We start from the raw sequence: 18,832 nt of genomic DNA, 5'->3' as shown, positions 1-18,832 counted from the left end.
TTTTGGGGATCTTGTATTTAAAGACCATTGCTCTATTCGGTGTCAACGTAGACTTTGATCTGAAGCGATTCTTGTGATTTTGATCTTTTTTAAATGTTCTATTTATATCTGTAAATTAACCAATGATATCAAGCCACACCCGGCCATGCTTACAGACACCTGTATGTGTCCTTTGACAATCTATAAACTAGTGACACGCAGTGTTTGTCATTATGTCACGTGTGCTCCCTCTAGGTCACCAGGCTGCTCGTTATGGTGTACACCTGTCACCATCTTTACTCACACCTGCGCGTCATCAGACTCACCTGGACTCCATCACTTCCCTTATTACCTTCCCTATATATGTGATTGCCTTTGGTTCCTTCCCCAGTCGCTATTGTTTCTGTTATTGTTTCTGTTTCAGTTCCATGTCTGTGTGTTGTTCGTGTTATGTTGCGTTTATTTATTAAAACACTCACTCCCTGCACTTGCTTCCCGGCTCTCAGCCAGAATAACGTCAGGGAGTGTTTTTTGTATTGATTGTGTCATTATTAACATTATTGTTGTTTATCAACAATGACAAGCCACCAGGGTCTGAAAATACAGATGGAAAATTACTGAGGAGAAAAGCAGATGATATTGCCACTCCTATTTGCCACATCTTCAATTTAAGCCTACTAGAGAGCGTGTGCCCTCAGGCCTGGAAGAAAGCTAAAGTCATTCCGCTACCCAAGAATAGGAAAGCCCCCTTTACTGGCTTAAGTAGCTGAACAAAGAGCCTGTTACCAACCCTTAGTAAACTTCTGGAAAAAATTGTGTTTGACCAGATACAATGCTATTTTACAGTAAACAAATTGATAACAGAATTTTAGCATGCTTATAGGGAAGGACACTCAACAAGCACAGCAGTTACACAAATGACTGATGATTGGCTGAGAGAAATTTGTGATAAAATTATTGTGGGGGCTGTCTTGAAAGACTTCAGTGCAGCTTTTGACATTATTGATCGTAGTCTACTACTGGAAAAATGTATGGGTTATGGCTTTACACCCCCTGCTATAATGTGGATAAAGAGTTACTTGTCTAACAGAACACAGAGGGTGATCTTTAATGGAAGCCTCTCAAATATAATCCAGTTAGAATCAGGAATTCCCCAGGGGAGCTGTTTAGGCCTCTTGCTTTTTTCAATTTTTTACTAACGACATGCTACTGACTTTGAGTAAAGCCAAAGTTTCTATGTATGCGGATGACTCAACACTATACACGTCAGCTACTACAGTGACTGAAATGACTGCAACACTCAACAAAGAGCTGCAGTTAGTTTCAGAGTGGGTGGCAAGGAATAAGCTAGCCCAAAATATTTCTAAAACTAAAAGCATTGTATTTGGAACAAAACGCTCACTAAACCCTAAACCTCAACTAAATCTTGGAATAAATAATGTGGAAATTGAGCAAGTTCAGATGACTAAACTGCTTGGAGTAACACCAGACTGTAAACTGTCATGGTTACAATATATTTATGCGATAATAGCTCAAATGGGGAGAAGTGCTCTGCTGTTTTTTTTCTCCAAAAATAAAAATAGTGCCCCATAGCTTCAAGAGGTTAACAACACTTAACAACACAAGGCAGGTCCCACAGGCCATAGTTTTGTCGCACCTTGACTACTGTTCAGTTGTCTGGTCAGGTGCCACAAAAAAAGGACTTGGCTCAGAACAGGGCAGCACGGCTGGCCCTTGGATGTACACAGAGAACTAATATTAATAATATGCATGTCAATCTCTCCTGGCTGAAAGTGGAATAGAGATTGACTTCATCACTACTTTTATCTATGAGAGGTATTGACATGTTGGATGTACCGAGCTGTCTGTCTAAACTACTGGCACACAGCTCGGACACTCGGACACCCTCTTCACAGTCCGCAAGCCCAGAACAGACAATGGGAGGCACACGGTACTACATAGAGTCATGACTACATGGAACTCCATTCCACATCAAGTAACTGACGCAAGCCGTACAATTAGATTTTAAAAACATATTAAAAAACACCTTATGGAACAGCGGGGACTGTGAAGCAACACAAACATTGGCCCAGACACATGCATACACACAGACACAAACACACATACGATAACATACGCACTACACATACTACATGGGGTTGCAACCTTTAGTTTGGGAAACGCTGACCTATATGAACCCAACCGAACCCAAACACCATTTCCATTTTGATTGAACACAAATATGCTACATTTCTGTTTTTACATTCCACATAAAACGTCTGTGTCAATTCTGCATTCTGTAAATAGACATTGTGGTCTAATACAACTACCACGCCCCCTACCAATGAAATCCCTTTTGATCTCACTGTGATCTCAGGGTGAATGAAGAGGCTTTCTCTGATTCTCAACCATACAGAGAAGAATATATCTTCACACAGAATGGCCAGAAACGTCCTACAAGTTCTACTTCTCTATGTATTAAGTAAATAAGCTACTTACTGTTAAAGCTAACATGGAGACTGAGAGTAAGATTGACTGGATCCATCAAGTATAACCAGAATGTTCAGTGCAGCACTTCTTCCTGATTTCTAACATATGCATGTGATGTCAGCAATAATAATAATTAACTTTGTTCTCTGTGTTTTATGTTTGGTCTCTGCTTTGGTTTCTCAGTCTCAGACTATGGAGGTCCATACTGGGGATACCATCATCTTGCAGTGCTCCAATGTCTACAAAGGCTTTGGGACACACAGTATGGTTCAAGCAAGTCAATGGATCAGAGCCTGTGGGTATCTCGTATCTGTACGATTGTAATTCATCTCCTGATTTCCACAATGGTTTTCAAAGGAGCCATTTGGAAATGAAGCCATTTGGAAATTCCACAAAAGTGTAAATACAGTTGAAGTCGGAACCTTACATACACTTAGGTTTGAGTCATTAAAACTTGTTTTTCAACCACTCCACAAATTTCTTGTTAACAAACTATAGTTTTAGCAAGTCGGTTAGGACATCTACTTTGTGCATGACACAAGTCATTTTTTCCAACAATTGTTTGCATGCCGCCCAAGGCCGCTCAGCAAGAAAGAAGTCACTGCTCCAAAACCGCCATAAAAAAGCCACACTACGGTTTGCAACTGCACATGGGGTCAAAGATCGTACTTTGTGGAGAAATGTCCTCTGGTCTGATGAAACACAAATAGAACTGTTTGGCCATAATGACCATTGTTATGCTTCGAAGAAAAAGGGAGATGCTTGTAAGCCGAAGAACACCATCCCAACCGTGAAGCATGGGGGTGGCAGCATCATGTTGTGGGGTTGCTTTGCTGCAGGAGGGACTGGTGCACTTGACAAAATAGATGGCATCATGAGTGGAAAATGATGTGGATATATTGAAGCAATCTCAAGAAATCAGTCAGGAAGTTAAAGCTTGGTTGCAAATGGGTCTTCCAAATGGGCAATGACCCCAAGAATACTTCCAAAGTTGTGGCAAAATGGCTTAAGGGCAACAAAGTTAAGGTATTGGAGTGCCATCACAAAGCTCTGACCTCAATCCTATAGAACATTTGTGGGCAGAACTGAAAAAGCGTGAGCAAGCAAGGAGGCATTCAAACCTGACTCAGTTACACCAGCTCTGTCAGGAGGAATGGGTCAAGATTCACCCAACTTATTGTGGGAAGCTTGTGGAAGGCTACCTGCAACATTTGACCCAAGTTAAACAATTTAAAGGCAATGCTACCAAATACTAATTAAGTGTATGTAAACTTCTGACCCACTGGGAATGTGATGAAATAAATAAAAGCTGGAATAAATCATTCTTTCTAATATTATTCTGACATTTCGCATTCTTAAAATAAAGTGGTGATCCTAACTGACCTACATGTATGACGGAATTTTATGGATTAAATGTCAGGAATTGTCAAAAACGGAGTTTAAATGTATTTGACTAAGGTGTATGTAAACTTCCGAATTCAACTGTAGCTGACTGTGTCCTGTGTTTCTGTGGATTGTATCCACATAGCCACACCTTCTTTGTCAATACAACAGTTCTAGAAGAGGAAGATGGAGAGGAGAAGGAGCTGGACCACCATGTAGTGTATGCTGCTACAAGATGATAAAGTGGAGGAGGATGGAAGAGGAGGAAAATGTGTTGTCCATATCTTTGAATACATTGATTTTCCATATTTTTGAATAGAATTTTAAATCCTACTATATTTTATGTGTAGGACAGAACACTCGGATCAACCCTTAAAAGAGATGGGTGGGGCTAAAACATAATATGGTGTGAACTATGCTGAATGGGTGTAGACAAAGAATAATTCTCCAGTATGGACCAAAACATTCAAAGTGTCAAGGCTCAGGAGAAGACCCAGATGCAGACAGTTTCGAAGTAACTAAAGTTTAGTACAAAACAAGTAGGGGGGCAAACACCAAACCTGTTGTTAGTCCAGAGCAGATTCCGAAAGGTACAGAACGGCAGGCAGGCTCAGGGTCAGGGCAGGCAGAGGTCAGTAACCGTAAAGCTAGAAAACAGGAACTAGAGACATACAGAACCACGGGAAAAAACACTGGTAGACTTGACAACACAAAATGAACTGGCAACAGATAAACAGAGAACACAGTCATAAGTACACTGATGATAATGGGGAAGATGGGCAACACCTGGAGGGGGGTGGAGACAGGCACAAAGACAGGTGAAACAGATCAGCGTGTGACAGTACACCCCTCTAGGGGCGCCACCTGGCATCCTACCTGGGCGCATACCTGGTTGACAGGGGTGCCGGCGTTGGAACTCAGCCATGAGGCCTGAGTCCAGGATGTCCCTGGTGGGGACCCAGCACCTCTCCTCCAGGCCAAAACCCTCCCAGTCAACCAGGTACTGGAATCCCCTGCCCCACTGTCAAACCTTCAGGAGGCGCCTCACCATGTACACTGGTTAGCCGTTGATGAGACAGGAGGGTCTTGGAGATGGGGCAAGGACTGATAAAGCGGGGGGAATGTTTGCGGGACTCCACCCGGAGGGGAAGGTTGAGTGGACAGCCATACCCTCTGCCCGAGACAATACCGGGGAGCCGAGGGTCTGGTGGTGGACCGCTTGTCGTCAATACCTGGAGGTGGTCTTGAAACGAGCCGACAGGGGCTGTCTTCCAGGTACGGCGATAGCGGCAGACAAACATCTGGGTCAAGGGTATGCCGACCTCTTCCTCCAGGAAGAGCGGGGGCTGATAACCCAGAGAACACTCGAAAGGCGAGAGTCCAGTGGCAGAGCAGAGGAGGGTGTTACGGGCGAATTGAACCCACACTAGTTGCTGGCTCCAGGTGGTGGGGTTGGCGGAGACAAGGCAGTGAAGAGTTGTCTCCAGGTCTTGATTGGCTCGCTCTGACTGGCCGGAGACGTCGGGGACTTCCGTGATGCCTCGGAGGTGAGTTGGAATTCTTGGGCGGGAGAGTGGAATCGGACCTCGTCTTCTTCTTACGTTCCCGTATCCGCCCATCGATCTGGATGGTCAAGGCAATGAGCGAGTTAAGATCCATCGGTAGTTCCCGGGCTGCTAATTCGTCGTTAACCTCCTCTGATAATCTGTACAGGAATGTGTCGAACAGCGATTCCGGGTTCCAGGCACTCTCAGCTGTCAATGTGCGGAAATCCATCGCATAGTCCATCGCATAGTCTGCCACACTGTGGGAGTCTTACCAAAGCTGGAGTAACCTCCGGTCAGCCTCTCTCCTAGATTATTGGGAATCAAAAACCTTCTTCACCTCCGCCACAAACTCCTCCAGACCGAAGCATACGGCCGACTGTTGCTCCCACACGGCCGTAACCCAGGCGAGAGCCCTCCCGGACCTCATCGTGATGAGGTACGCTATCTTCGAGAGGTCCGAGGGGTAGGAAGGCTGCAGCTCGATGATGAGAGAACACTACATGACAAACGCCGATAGGTTCCCGACTCTCCAGCGAAGTGTTCCGGGGGAGGTAAGCAGGGCTCTTGGGAAACTGAAGAGGCCGCTCTGCTAACTGCCCAGGTTACCATTTTGTAGCTCTGTGTCTCTGCTTTAATCCAACGTAAAAAACACAATTTCAATTTTGCGACATAAGATCGAATCAAGGCAATCAGTCACATTTGGTTATTTTTTTATAGGGTGACCCTGAGGGTCAAAGTACCCAGCAGTAGACAACTATATTATACTGATCACTTCTAAAGACAAATAAAGAGTTAAACCAAAATTGCCTTTACATTGATGTTATTCCCCACTTAGTATTTCCCTTCTTGGCTTTGCACTAATCACAGCCCCCTATTCTGAGAAGCACCTTATAAAGAGAATATGATTGGGGTCTGAGGTAGAGGAGGGGCCAGTGAGGGTACGCATGACTTCCTGTGGTGTGAGTGACAGGAAGGAGCAGCTCAGTGTAGAGTGAGACCGGCTGAGGTGAACATCACTGGGTCTCTCATGGACTAACACTGTGGGATGAAATGTCCTTTATGCTTTTATCTCTCTCTCTCTCTCTCTCTCTCTCTCTGATTTGAGGGGGGGGGGTCTTTACACACCTCTCTTCACCTGTTCATCTGGACAGTAAACACCAGACCCCTGCCGCTCAGTTATATGTGCAAAGTATGTCAAGAATACAAATAACAAGCAAAAGCATTTTCCAAATGCTAAACTGTGCAGGGTTTCTTAAACTATAGGTCCTGAGGTATTAGAATACATCTTTAATCACAGACTATTTATTTTTCACTTGGGGTCATTGGAGGACGATTTGGGTCACGGGAGGACAGTCAATTTCTCATTTGGGTCTTGAGTTGAAAACATTTAAGAACCCTAAAGGATTCAACAAGAGTAGAAAGTGTGTAACCCTTGGGCTGGGCTGGGTTGAGGTCGGAAGTATTAGCAGCACTAGAGATCATTCACCATTTCCTAGTTAAACCTTAATTTTCACTAGGCATGTCAGTTTAAGAACAAATTCTTATTCACAATGACGTCCTATGACGTCCTTCAGTCAATGTTTAATTTCTCTCAAAAAAGAATCAGCAGTATCAAGCAAATATTTGATTGCCTTGATCAAGTTACTCTGACCTGCTTTAAAATGTATTTTTAATAAGTAATTCCTGAGAAGCTCAGACTATGGTAAGCCAGGGGACACACGTCTAAGATTGTAGTCAGCCAATAAAATCTCTCGTTTCAGTGTTCCCTCCTACTGCATGAAAGGTACATGTAAAGTGCTGTCCTATATTAGGTGCATATAAAGTGTCCCACTGTCAGACCCACACACTATACAGTGCAGAAGGGACTAATGTTACAATGATGAATAGAGAAGTATTTTTGTTTTGCATCAACTTGTGTAAGACATTTTAATTGAGTTCCTTTTTTTAATCATTTGTAGTATGCAGTTTGAATATGAGTGAAGTGGATGTTCTGTCTGTAATGTGTAGAAATGTCTTTGTCTTTGATCCATTTTGTTTGTTTGCTTTGACAGTTTGTGCTTTTACCAAACTAAACGTAATCCAACCAACCCCTGTGATGGTTGCTGAGCTGGGAGGCACTGTGACTCTCACTTGTCTTAGTTCAGATGAGTCAGTGACCAGATTTAATTGGTTCAAGCAGAGTTTTGGACAGGAACCCCTCCTCATGGCATCATCTCTTTATGTTGGCCAAGATAGTTATTATTCCATCAACTTTATCAAGGACTTTACTGAGACCGAACGTTTGGGTGTGAGGAGAGGAGACTACAGCTGTAACTTGACCATATCCAACACAGAGCCAGGGGACTCAGCTACATACTATTGTTCCACTGCAGCCATCTATGAGCTCACATATGGAGACAGAACTGTTTTATTTGTCAAAGGTAACTAAACATTTGCTTCTTCATTTTTGAATTGTGTGGCCCTGTATGTTGGTATGTTTGTACAACTGCTTCATCAAATGCTAGTGATGAATACATGGCTTTTCATGTTTTCACCCACTTAGTCTTACATTAGTTACTCACTCTCTTCAGACTCAGAGTCCAACATCATGTCTGTGCTCCAGCAGCCTGTGTCTGAGTCAGTCCAGCCAGGAGACTCTGTGACTCTGAACTGTACAATTCACACTGAGACCTGTGCAGGAGAACACAGTGTCCTTTGGTTCAGACATGGCTCAGGAGAATCCCGTCCAGGAATAATTTACACCCATGGAAACTGGAGTGATCAGTGTGAGAAAAGCACTGAGACTGAGAAAAGCTGCATCTACAACCTCCCCAAGAGGAACCTCAGCCTCTCTGATGCTGGGACTTACTACTGTGCTGTGGCCTCATGTGGGGAGATACTCTTTGGGAACGGGACCAAGTTGGACATTGACGGTAGGTGATACAGATTCTATTTTATTTTATATCTACTGTATAGTCTACTATGTAGAACATACATTTACTTGCTATTCTGGGTTTCTTCTATTACAGTTTGAATTTCAACAGACCATAGAGCAGATCCTCTTCTCTTGGTGTCCTGCCTGGGTGTAGTATTGTGTGTCACGTTCACCTTGATCATTGTCCTGGTTTGCATCATGTACAAGATGAACAACACAACATGTGTGCAGTGCAGAGGTAAGTTACTATCCCTTGATATTCGTTGATGTCACCATTTGTTGTTGTTTCAGTAGTGGAAGAAGTAGAAGTATCCTAATCTTTTTTGTAATTATTTTTAGGACTCGTCTCTCAGACCAGAAGTCCTTCAGTTACCAGATCAGATGCAGGGGTAAGCAGAAATACTTTTATATTGTCTGAAGTCTATTGTGAAGCTTGTCTTTAACCAACTTAACTAATTGCATGTCAACAATGCTATTTTGTGCTTCACAGGACCAAGATGAAGACAGTCTCCATTACGTTGCTCTGAATCTGAGCAACAAGAAGAACAGGTCTAGAAGACAGAGAGGTCACATGGAGACAGTGGTGTATGCTGGGATCAGACAGTAGAACTGGATGAATGAACCAATGATAATTTTATACTAGATAACTCTTTATTAACTAGTTCTAGCTTCATGAACTATCTGTGAATGCATAAGCAGTCAAATGTGATAAACAGTGGTCATAGCTTTTTTTGTTATACAAAGTTGAAACAATTGATTGCATTGCTTCTCTGACAAACCAATTTTTACATTTGAAAAATATTAATAATAATAATAATTTGGGGGATGCTTATATTTGTCTTGGTACACATCTGTGTATTGAAAATGTTTTTGTTGTTGTTGTTGCTAACCCCAACTCCCCCTGAGACACCCGCAGGGAGTGGGTTCACAGCCAGGGTCACCATTGTACAGCACCCCTGGAGCAATTAGGGTTAAGTGCCATGCTCAAGGGCACCTTTACAGATTGTTATTATTTGTATTTATTTGTTGTGCCTATTTTAGCAACAGTAAAATAGTTGCTTGTATAAAGAAAAATAAAGTGTATCCAACTGTTTGAAGTTGAATAAATTGAACCCACTGCATACTATGATGATGTGGCGCGTTGTACAGACGGATGCTCTTAACTGTCTCAGATATTATGGTCTGTTTACAAAGCCTTGTGGTGAAGGTGGAAGTGTTGCAGTAACTTTCCACTGATGGAAACTAACCTCTTATAGACATTTAACACAGGAAGACTGACCTGCACCCACACTACTCTCCACTTTGTCCCTTAGGGCCCTGTATTGTTCACACGAGTTAGTGGGTGTGAAATAGACCCTTCATGCAGCAAAGACCAATCAACACAAATGTGTAGATCAAAGTTGACTAAGTTATGTGAAGTCTAGCAGTACCACATCATGTTACGATAAATGATTTAGGCCGCTTGCCTACAGATCTACTCATAGTGAAAGTTGCACAACAGCCACCACCACAGAAGGAGGACAGGCCATCGCCAGGCATCATTCTGTCGTAGCTTCTTTAAAAAAAAAGTGTTTTAAGACATAGGTCTACTTATTGCATCCTACACACCCCCTCACATACACAGTAACCTATTTACAGGTAGGCTGTGGTCTGCTGTCAACAAATCACGACGTTGTAACTAGCTACACTTTCGTGAGGCCTGCAGATCTTCTGCACAGCACCCTCTGTTTCTGTCTGTCTGTCTGTCTGTCTGTCTGTCTGTCTGTCTGTCTGTCTGTCTGTCTGTCTGTCTGTCTGTCTGTCTGTCTGTCTGTCTGTCTGTCTGTCAATTCAAATCAAGGGCTTTATTGGCATGGGTAACATATGTTAACATTGCAAAAGCAAGTGAAATAGGTAGTAAACAAAAGTGAAATAAATAATAAAAATCTCTCTCTCAAATCAAGGAGCTTTATTGGCATGGGAAACATATGTTAACATTGCCAAAGCAAGTGAAGTAAATAATATACAAATGTGAAATAAACAATAAAAATGAAAGGAAATATTACACTCACAGAGCGTACAGGTCGCAGTGGTGGGTAGCATATGGGGCTTTGGTGACAAAACTGATGCCACTGTGATAGACTGCATCCAACTATTTTGTAAATGACAGGATCGGTAGGATGGTCAGTTTTACAAGGGTATGTTTGGCAGCATGAGTAAAGGATGCTTTGATGCGAAATAGGAAGCTGATTCTAGATTTAATTTTGGATTGGAGATGATTAATATGAGTCTGGAAGGAGAGTTTACAGTCTAACCAGACACCTAGGTATGTGTAGTTGTCCACATATTCTAAGTCAGAGCCGTCCAGAGTAGTGATGCTGGGCGGGCAGGCAGGTGTGGGTAGAGATCGGTTGAAGAGCATGCATTTAGTTTTACTTGCATTTAAGAGCAGTTGGAGGCCACGGAAGGAGAGTTGTATGGCATTGAAGCTCGTCTGGAGGTTAGTTAACTTCTTACGGCTGAGATCTCGTTAACAGGATCAACTTGACAAATTCAAATAACAGAAATCTCATCATTAAAATTCCTCAAACATATAAGTATTTTACACCATTTTAAAGATAAACTTGTTGTTAATCCCACCACAGTGTCCGATTTCAAAAAGGCTTTACAAGGAAAGCAAAACATCTGATTATGTTAGGTCAGTACCAAGTCACAGAAAAACACAGCCATTTTTCCAGCCAAAGAGAGAAGTCACAAAAAGCAGAAATAGAGATAAAATTAAGCACTAACCTTTGATGATCTTCATCAGATGACACTCATAGGACTTCATGTTACACAATACATGTATGTTTTGTTCAATACAGTTCATATTTATATCCAAAAATCTTAGTTTACATTGGCGCGTTATGTTCTGTAATGTTTTGCCTCCAAAACATCCGGTGATTTTCCAGAGAGCCACATCAATTTACAGAAATACTCATAATAAACATTGATAAAAGATACAAGTGTTATACATGGAACTTTAAAACTTTACGGAAAAAGCACACCTCTTCATTGTGGATCTGTGTAATCTGAGGGAAATATGTGTCTCTCACTCTCTCTTTATTTTTCTCTCTTTCTCTGTTTTTCTCTCTGTCTTTCTCTCTCTCTCTATGTCCTTCTCTTCTCTTTTTGTCTTTCGCTCTTTCTCTGCATTTCTTTCTTTCTTTCCTTCTCTCTCTGTCTTTCTCTCTCTGGCTCTCTTTCTCTCTCTGTCTTTCTTCATTGATTTTCTCTCTATGTGGTTTCCAGCAGGATGTCTCAGTGGTGTCAATCAGTTGTTTCACATACTCCATAATCTCTCTTCAAGTTGCACATGTTAGCAACAGTAGACCACTATTTTCATGAGGCAGCTTGATATCTATATATATATATACTCAGCTGAAATCTGTGAAAAACCACAATGAACTTTCTATTGGGTCATTTGACCTAGACTTCTGAAGTACTTTGCCCCACGCACATGACAGTTTTAAGTGTGATGTAAAGCATCATCATCATCTGGGACAAGAAGAAAGAGCTTCCTCATATTTATATCATGGAAGGGCTTTTATCTGTCCATACATTGGAGAATAAATGTATATGAGATATTGCTGGTTAAGCAAAGACTATTATAATTGTTTCTGTAGATGTTTCTCTGTGTAATGAAGTGATGTGTGGTGGTCGTAGAAGCCCTCGAGGATGACAGCGTCATAAAATGTGGCCAACAACGTCACAACTACTGTATGACTCCCATGGACAACAACGGCAAGAACAACTGATGAAGTGAAGTGATCCATTGATGCTTGTGGTTATGTCTTATACATTCCGGTGGACAAGCCCTCAGGTGTACGGCTGTAGTATATAGTATTGTAGACAGTATGAGCTGTATTTAGGTCTAATAAAGGATGAATCCACACTCGTCACATTCAGCTTAAAAATACAAGAAAAAATTGACATATTCAAACTTGCAATGTGATAAAGTTGTAACACATGTTCAAGCTGTACAACAACATGAATGGACAGTGTTTGTTGCATTCATGACCTACCGGGCCAACCAATCAAATCTGAACATCCAGATCAGATGGTACCGGAGATCAACCAATGAAAGCAAACACAAGTTTCCTTTCTCTTCTGTAGAGAGACTGCATTTCACACAGGTCAATATCATCACTTGAAGGAACAAGCAAGATGGACCAACTCTTCATCTTTCTTTTCATCTGGAAAGCTTGTAAGTAACATCTATCTCAATTTACTAATCTTATAACTGTTAAACATACATTACTATATTTGGTACATGTGCTTTCAACATGGTACATTTATTATTATAATTCAGGAGTATCTAAAACACAAATCATTGCTCAGCCTGCTTCTTTCCAGAAGGAGGCAATATGACTATTGATTGCCACATGACCAGTGAGAACATCAACTACATGGTATGGTACAAACTCACCACTGGCATGGTGCTTCAATATATTGCTAAATCTTCCAAGTACCAGAGTGATGTGCAATTCTACAACAAATTTGATGATGGGTGATTCTCTGTGCTGGCTGGCAAAAACACATTTCACCTCAATGTTTCTGACACAAAACAAGAGGACATTGGGAACTACTTCACATACAGTATGTTCTCCGAATATTTGTAAATAGTTATTTTATCACATTTGATCTGTTATTTAACTTTGTTATCAGACACAACTTTAAAGAGAAAGACTGTTATACAGCAACCTGTGTCGGAGTCAGTCCAGCCAGGAGACTCTGTGACTCTGTACAATACACACTGTGTCTATTGGTTCAGACATGGCTCAGGAGAATCCCGTCCAGGAATCATTTACACCCATGGAAACAGGAGTGATCAGTGTGAGAAGAGCCCTGATGTTGGGTCTCCTCCACAGAGCTGTGTCTACAACTTCCCCAAGAGGAACCTCAGCCTCTCTGATGCTGGGACTTACTACTGTGCTGTGGCCTCATGTTGGGAGATACTGTTTGGGAACTGGACCAAGCTGGACGTTGAAGATAATTTCTTTCACTTCGTTTTTAACAGAAACGAATTTGGGAATGTCATTTTAGGCTAAAATTGAGAAAAGGGTCAGATCCTTAGTAAGGGCTTTTACCTGAGGAAATTATTATTATATTAATTTAAGGTTGTATTGCTAGATGCTGAGCATAATAAATCATGTAATTCTTTGGTTTCAGAGTATGATTTCCCCCTGACTCCCACTGCTCTTGCACTGGTCACACCAACCATTGTGTTTGTGATTGTTGTCATTCTACTGACATGTTGGATATGCAAGGAAAGGACCAGAGGGCCTGAAGGTAGAGTCAGGCTTATTGTTGTTTTGCATGTGTCCTGCATATGCCTAGTTACAGTAATATCCTTGCTGTTGTTTTGCATGTTTTCTGCATATGACTAGTTACACTAATATCCTTGCTGTTGTTTTGCATGTTTCCTGCATATGTCTGGTTACAGTAATATCCTTGCTGTTGTTTTGTATGTTTCCTGCATATGACTAGTTACAGTAATATCCTTGCTGTTGTTTTGCATGTTTCCTGCATATGACTAGTTACACTAATATCCTTGCTGTTGTTTTGTATGTTTCCTGCATATGACTAGTTACAGTAATATCCTTGCTGTTGTTTTGCATGTTTCCTGCATATGACTAGTTACAGTAATATCCTTGCTGTTGTTTTGTATGTTTCCTGCATATGACTAGTTACACTAATATCCTTGCTGTTGTTTTGCATGTTTCCTGCATATGACTAGTTACACTAATATCCTTGCTGTTGTTTTGCATGTTTCCTGCGTATGACTAGTTACACTAATATCCTTGCTGTTGTTTTGCATGTTTCCTGCGTATGACTAGTTACACTAATATCCTTGCTGTTGTTTTGCATGTTTCCTGCATATGACTAGTTACACTAATATCCTTGCTGTTGTTTTGCATGTTTCCTGCGTATGACTAGTTACAGTAATATCCTTGCTGTTGTTTTGCATGTGTCCTGCATATGACTAGTTACAGTAATATTCTGCTGTGGGATTTTTCATTGACTATAATTTTTTCCAATGTCCAAACCATATCGATGGTTTCAGCGAGCTAGCTTGTATATGTAACACGTTTTTATCTACTTGTTTTTCATTTGAAGATGCATAGATGCACTGATAGATCACCAACCCCATCAGTCAATCAGGTAAACTCTTTGTTGTATCACTTTTTTCTCCATCTCAAAAGGGGTTTATCTAGGAGATGTGACCAGTATAATGTCTTGTTATGGCTCCACCTCTCTCACACAGAACCAAGACAGTGACGTGGTAAACTATGCAGGTGTGAGTTTCACCACCAAGAAAAGACCCTCCTTCAGAAGAGAGAGAGCCCAGACCAGCAGAGAGGATGCAGAGTACTCTGAGGTCAGGTAACTTCAGCAGGAGTGAGATATGGGAAGAACCTCACCACATTGAACAGAAACCACATCCATATACAATAGAGATAACTTTGAAGGCCTTGTGATGACTGGTAAAACAACTGCTTTTAGTATGTAAATAACAGCTAAATTGTCACTGGATTCTTCCGTCGAAGGAGAGGACCAAAATGCAGCGTGGTTGAAATTAATGTTTGTTTTTAATAAGAAAACTATACATGAATAAACTACAAAAATAACTAACGTGTAAACCCAAAACAGTCCCGTGTGGAACAAACACTGACACAGGAGACAATCACCCACAAAAACCAACACCAAACAGGCTACCTAAATATGGTTCCCAATCAGAGACAATGACTAACACCTGCCTCTGATTGCGAACCATATCAGGCCAAACACAGAAACAGACAAACTAGACACACAACATAGAATGCCCACTCAGATCACACCCTGACCAAACAAAACATAGAAACACACAAAGCAAACTATGGTCAGGGTGTGACATAAATAAAATAGGAAATAGCTCTACTTGTAACCTGGAGAAGCTATTTGTATTAGAATATTTGATGAGTAGGCTTTCATTGTATCTCTAATGTCTTAAATATGCTAATTGAATAAAGGTTTCTGATCAGAAATCACTGCTTCCTTCATGAGTTTGTTATTACATCCTAGTTTATTTTCATCATGTTATATGTTAACGTTTAGATATATTAAACTGTTAAAAAATGACCCTCTAGGTGAACTGTGAAGTCAAAGTAGAGCCAGGGAAGTCCCTAAGTAGTTTTGAGTTCACTAACTCACAACATGGGTGACCCTCTGATCCAAACATCATATGTTCAGGTTGTATTGTCTTGTATCCATTCTTGCAAAGTGACACTGATTCAAACTTCATAGAAAGACTGTTCCTCTTTCCACCAATGACCTACTCGGCAGCCAATCAGATGATGAGCGGAACATACAAATCTGACAGACCAATCAGATGCCACCTAGATCTGACCAATCAGACATAGGATATGTGAGTCTGACTTTGTACAGGATGCACTTAACAAATCACCCCTGCACCAGAAAAGCTAGGGGTGAGGACAACATGGTTGAGCTCTTGGTCTTTCTTCTTCTCTGCAACTCTTGTAAGTGACACATTTCCTAAGAAAGTCTAGTTTCAATCTGGGTTCAATAATAAGTGTTTGGTATATTGTCTTTTTCTCAATAGAAATACCTGACTTTGTTTCAGATGTGACTAAATCATCTGAGATTTCTCAGCCTGCTCCATTCCTAGCAGCAAAGTTGGGGGACAACGTGACAGTTGAATGCCATGTAACCAGTAATGTTGATCACATGGTGTGGTACAAGATGACCACTGGCAAGAAACTCCAGTGTGTGGCAAAGGCAGAGATCTTTTACAAACATGTACAATATTTTGCTAACTTCAGAAACTGGCGTTTTGGTGTATTGATAGAAAAAAGAAAATGTCACCTAACTATATCTGCTACGAAGCCAGAGGACATTGGAATATACTACTGTGGAGTTTTGCACTTAAACTTTGTAGAGTTTGGACCTGGAACTGCCTTGATGGTTAAAGGTAATGATAACACAGTATTTACAACACGTACGTTTACATGCACACTAGTAATTTGTTATTAAACTGATTATGGCAGAAGGCTGAGTACGGTGTTAGCCATGTAGACACCTTACTCGGCGTAAGGTCGCGATTGTAGTACGCACACGCCGATTAAAACACCTGGTTATCTGAGAAGTCTGTAGAGTTATTAGGACATGTCATCACCTTCATTGGCGTTCCGGTGGTGTATTTGATCTGTGCATGTGCTAGCACCAGTCGAGCACGACTAGCCCTTTAGCACGAGGAAAGTCAGTTCGGAACAACAATGTATGTGTCTTAAAAGTCGTTTTCACGTAGCTACAAACTTTCTATGTCTTAACACAGAATGAAATATGCTCTCCAAAATTAACATGCTCCTTCTGGTATACATTTTATTTTGATTGCCAATTTTCTGCAGCCTGATTTCAGATGTGTCCATGTAAACAGGATTATTAGGAAAATTGTTGTTCTTGCAAAGCATATAAACATTTTAATCTAACTACTATATTACTCTGGCAATCCACAATAATCACATTAATGTAAGAGGAAAACTAATGCTGGTTAATTAAAAAAATGTATTTGTGGATGTAATATTGAATAATAAATTATTAATTTCAAAGGTGCTCAGGTGAACAGTGATACTGTTGTACAGCAGCCTGCTTCTGAGTCAGTCCAGCTAGGAGACTCTGTGACTCTGAACTGTACAATACACACTAAGACCTGTGCAGGAGAACACAGTGTATATTGGTTCAGACATGGCTCAGGAGAATCCCGTCCAGGAATCATTTACACCCATGGAGGCAGGAGTGATCAGTGTGAGAAGAGCCCTGAGGCTGGGTCTCCTACACAGAGCTGTGTCTACAACCTCCCCAAGAGGAACCTCAGCCTCTCTGATGCTGGGACTTACTACTGTGCTGTGGCCTCATGTGGGGACATACTGTTTGGGAACGGGACCAATATGGATATTGAAGGTAATTCCCATTTAATCTGTAAATCAGCACAATGATATATTCAGAAAAATGTACCTAAAAAAGTATATACTTTTGTCACAACAAGATAGAGCTGTACCACCATTAGATTATTGGTGCATTATTTTATTGTTTGATGGTCTTACTACTAAGGGTTAATTAATACAAAATACCTGTACATTCTCCACAGTTCCAGAGCATGATTCTCCATTTGATCTGAGTCCTACTGTTCTGGCCTTGGTCATCTCCAACATCATTCTGGGGATAGTGACCCTTCTACTTGTCTGGGCGCTGTGCAAGACTCTGAACAGAGATAGCAGAGGTATTACTTTATATCAAGTCTAATGTTTCATGTCAATAAAATGTACATTCTGCAAACATCATTTCAATTTCCAACTTATAAGCATAGTTAACTAACTACTCAAGGTTAAACAGAAAAATGTATTGTCTTCAAATTAATTGCTGGCATTCTTCTATTTCAATCTTTCAAGGGAAGACTGTTGTCCCAAAGTCGTTTGGCAATCAGGTAATTTTGTCAAAATGTTCAAATACAGTATATTTTCAGTTTTTACAAGTGTTTCTTTACAACTGCTATTATTCAGCTAGTATTCAGTTTATGTATGCTTTTTATGTTATTACGCTTTTTTGGAAGTAATACGTCACTGTACTAGATGTAGCCTACTGATCTTTGTGATCGTTGTTGATTTTTCCATGGAACTTCTGTCTCTGTTCCACTGACTGTCAGGTCATTGTAGTGTGTGTACAGTCTGAACAGTCATGTCTTTTGTAGAGTGTTTTCTTCCACAGGAGAATAAAAACATTATATAGTAGATCATGCTGTCATCATAATGTATTTCCTCATGGCTCCACCCCCCTCAGAATCAAGACAGTGACGTGTTGAACTATGCAGCTGTCAGTTTCACCCCTAAGAAGAAGTCCTCCTCAAGAACAGCGAGAGAGAAGACCAGCAGAGACGATGCAGTGTACTCTGATGTCAGATACCTTCAGCAGCAGTGAAAGATATCACCACTGTCACAAGACTCCAAGTACTATTGGTAGCCTAATAAAACTGCTTTTGGTAACTGACATTAGTATGGCATTTTACACACAACAAAGAAACTGTAATTTGAACATTGTCTATATGTTAGATTTATATAATGATCCTGTAATGCCTTAAATAGCCATCACTTTTGACAGCTTGTAAGAAATCATCTAATAGAGAATCCTGTTTTTGTTGTATGACTGTCTGTTTTTAACCTAATAAACCATTCATTTATACACACTGTACATCTCTTTATACACGCTGTCTACAGAACATCTCTGCGACCACATACACAAATATTTAGGAGAGACCTGGTACTTGCACACCATGAGAATATCTCTGACTACACATACTGCATATATATATATATATTATTTACAATAAATGCTCTCTTTGTAAGAAGTGCAGTGTCAGTTCACACACCTACCAGGAAGGGTGTTATTTGTTGTATTTTCCCACAAATCAGAGAAAAAAGGTTCCTACTGATCACAGTACTGAACC

At 40.9% G+C, this 18,832-nt stretch overlaps 2 protein-coding genes across 2 annotated transcripts; both read left to right on the top strand.

The window, feature by feature from the left end:
* The first annotated feature begins 7,494 nt into the window (after positions 1-7,494).
* LOC112214876 lies at positions 7,495-8,920 on the top strand. Its single transcript, XM_042297803.1, has 5 exons — positions 7,495-7,819; positions 7,970-8,311; positions 8,423-8,551; positions 8,653-8,702; positions 8,804-8,920. The coding sequence occupies exons 1-5, from the start codon at positions 7,495-7,497 to the stop codon at positions 8,918-8,920; spliced, it is 963 nt and encodes a 320-aa protein (XP_042153737.1).
* A 6,844-nt stretch (positions 8,921-15,764) lies between these two features.
* LOC112214674 lies at positions 15,765-18,567 on the top strand. Its single transcript, XM_024373591.1, has 6 exons — positions 15,765-15,851; positions 15,956-16,303; positions 16,942-17,292; positions 17,480-17,611; positions 17,781-17,815; positions 18,169-18,567. The coding sequence occupies exons 1-6, from the start codon at positions 15,812-15,814 to the stop codon at positions 18,304-18,306; spliced, it is 1,044 nt and encodes a 347-aa protein (XP_024229359.1). The 5' UTR covers positions 15,765-15,811; the 3' UTR covers positions 18,307-18,567.
* Positions 18,568-18,832: the final 265 nt, after the last annotated feature.

This window comes from Oncorhynchus tshawytscha, linkage group LG15, assembly GCF_018296145.1.
Source record: "Oncorhynchus tshawytscha isolate Ot180627B linkage group LG15, Otsh_v2.0, whole genome shotgun sequence".
Classification (NCBI taxonomy): Eukaryota; Metazoa; Chordata; class Actinopteri; order Salmoniformes; family Salmonidae; genus Oncorhynchus; species Oncorhynchus tshawytscha.
The sequence above is the reverse complement of the archived record's forward strand: the minus strand, read 5'-3'. Positions and strand labels throughout refer to the sequence as shown.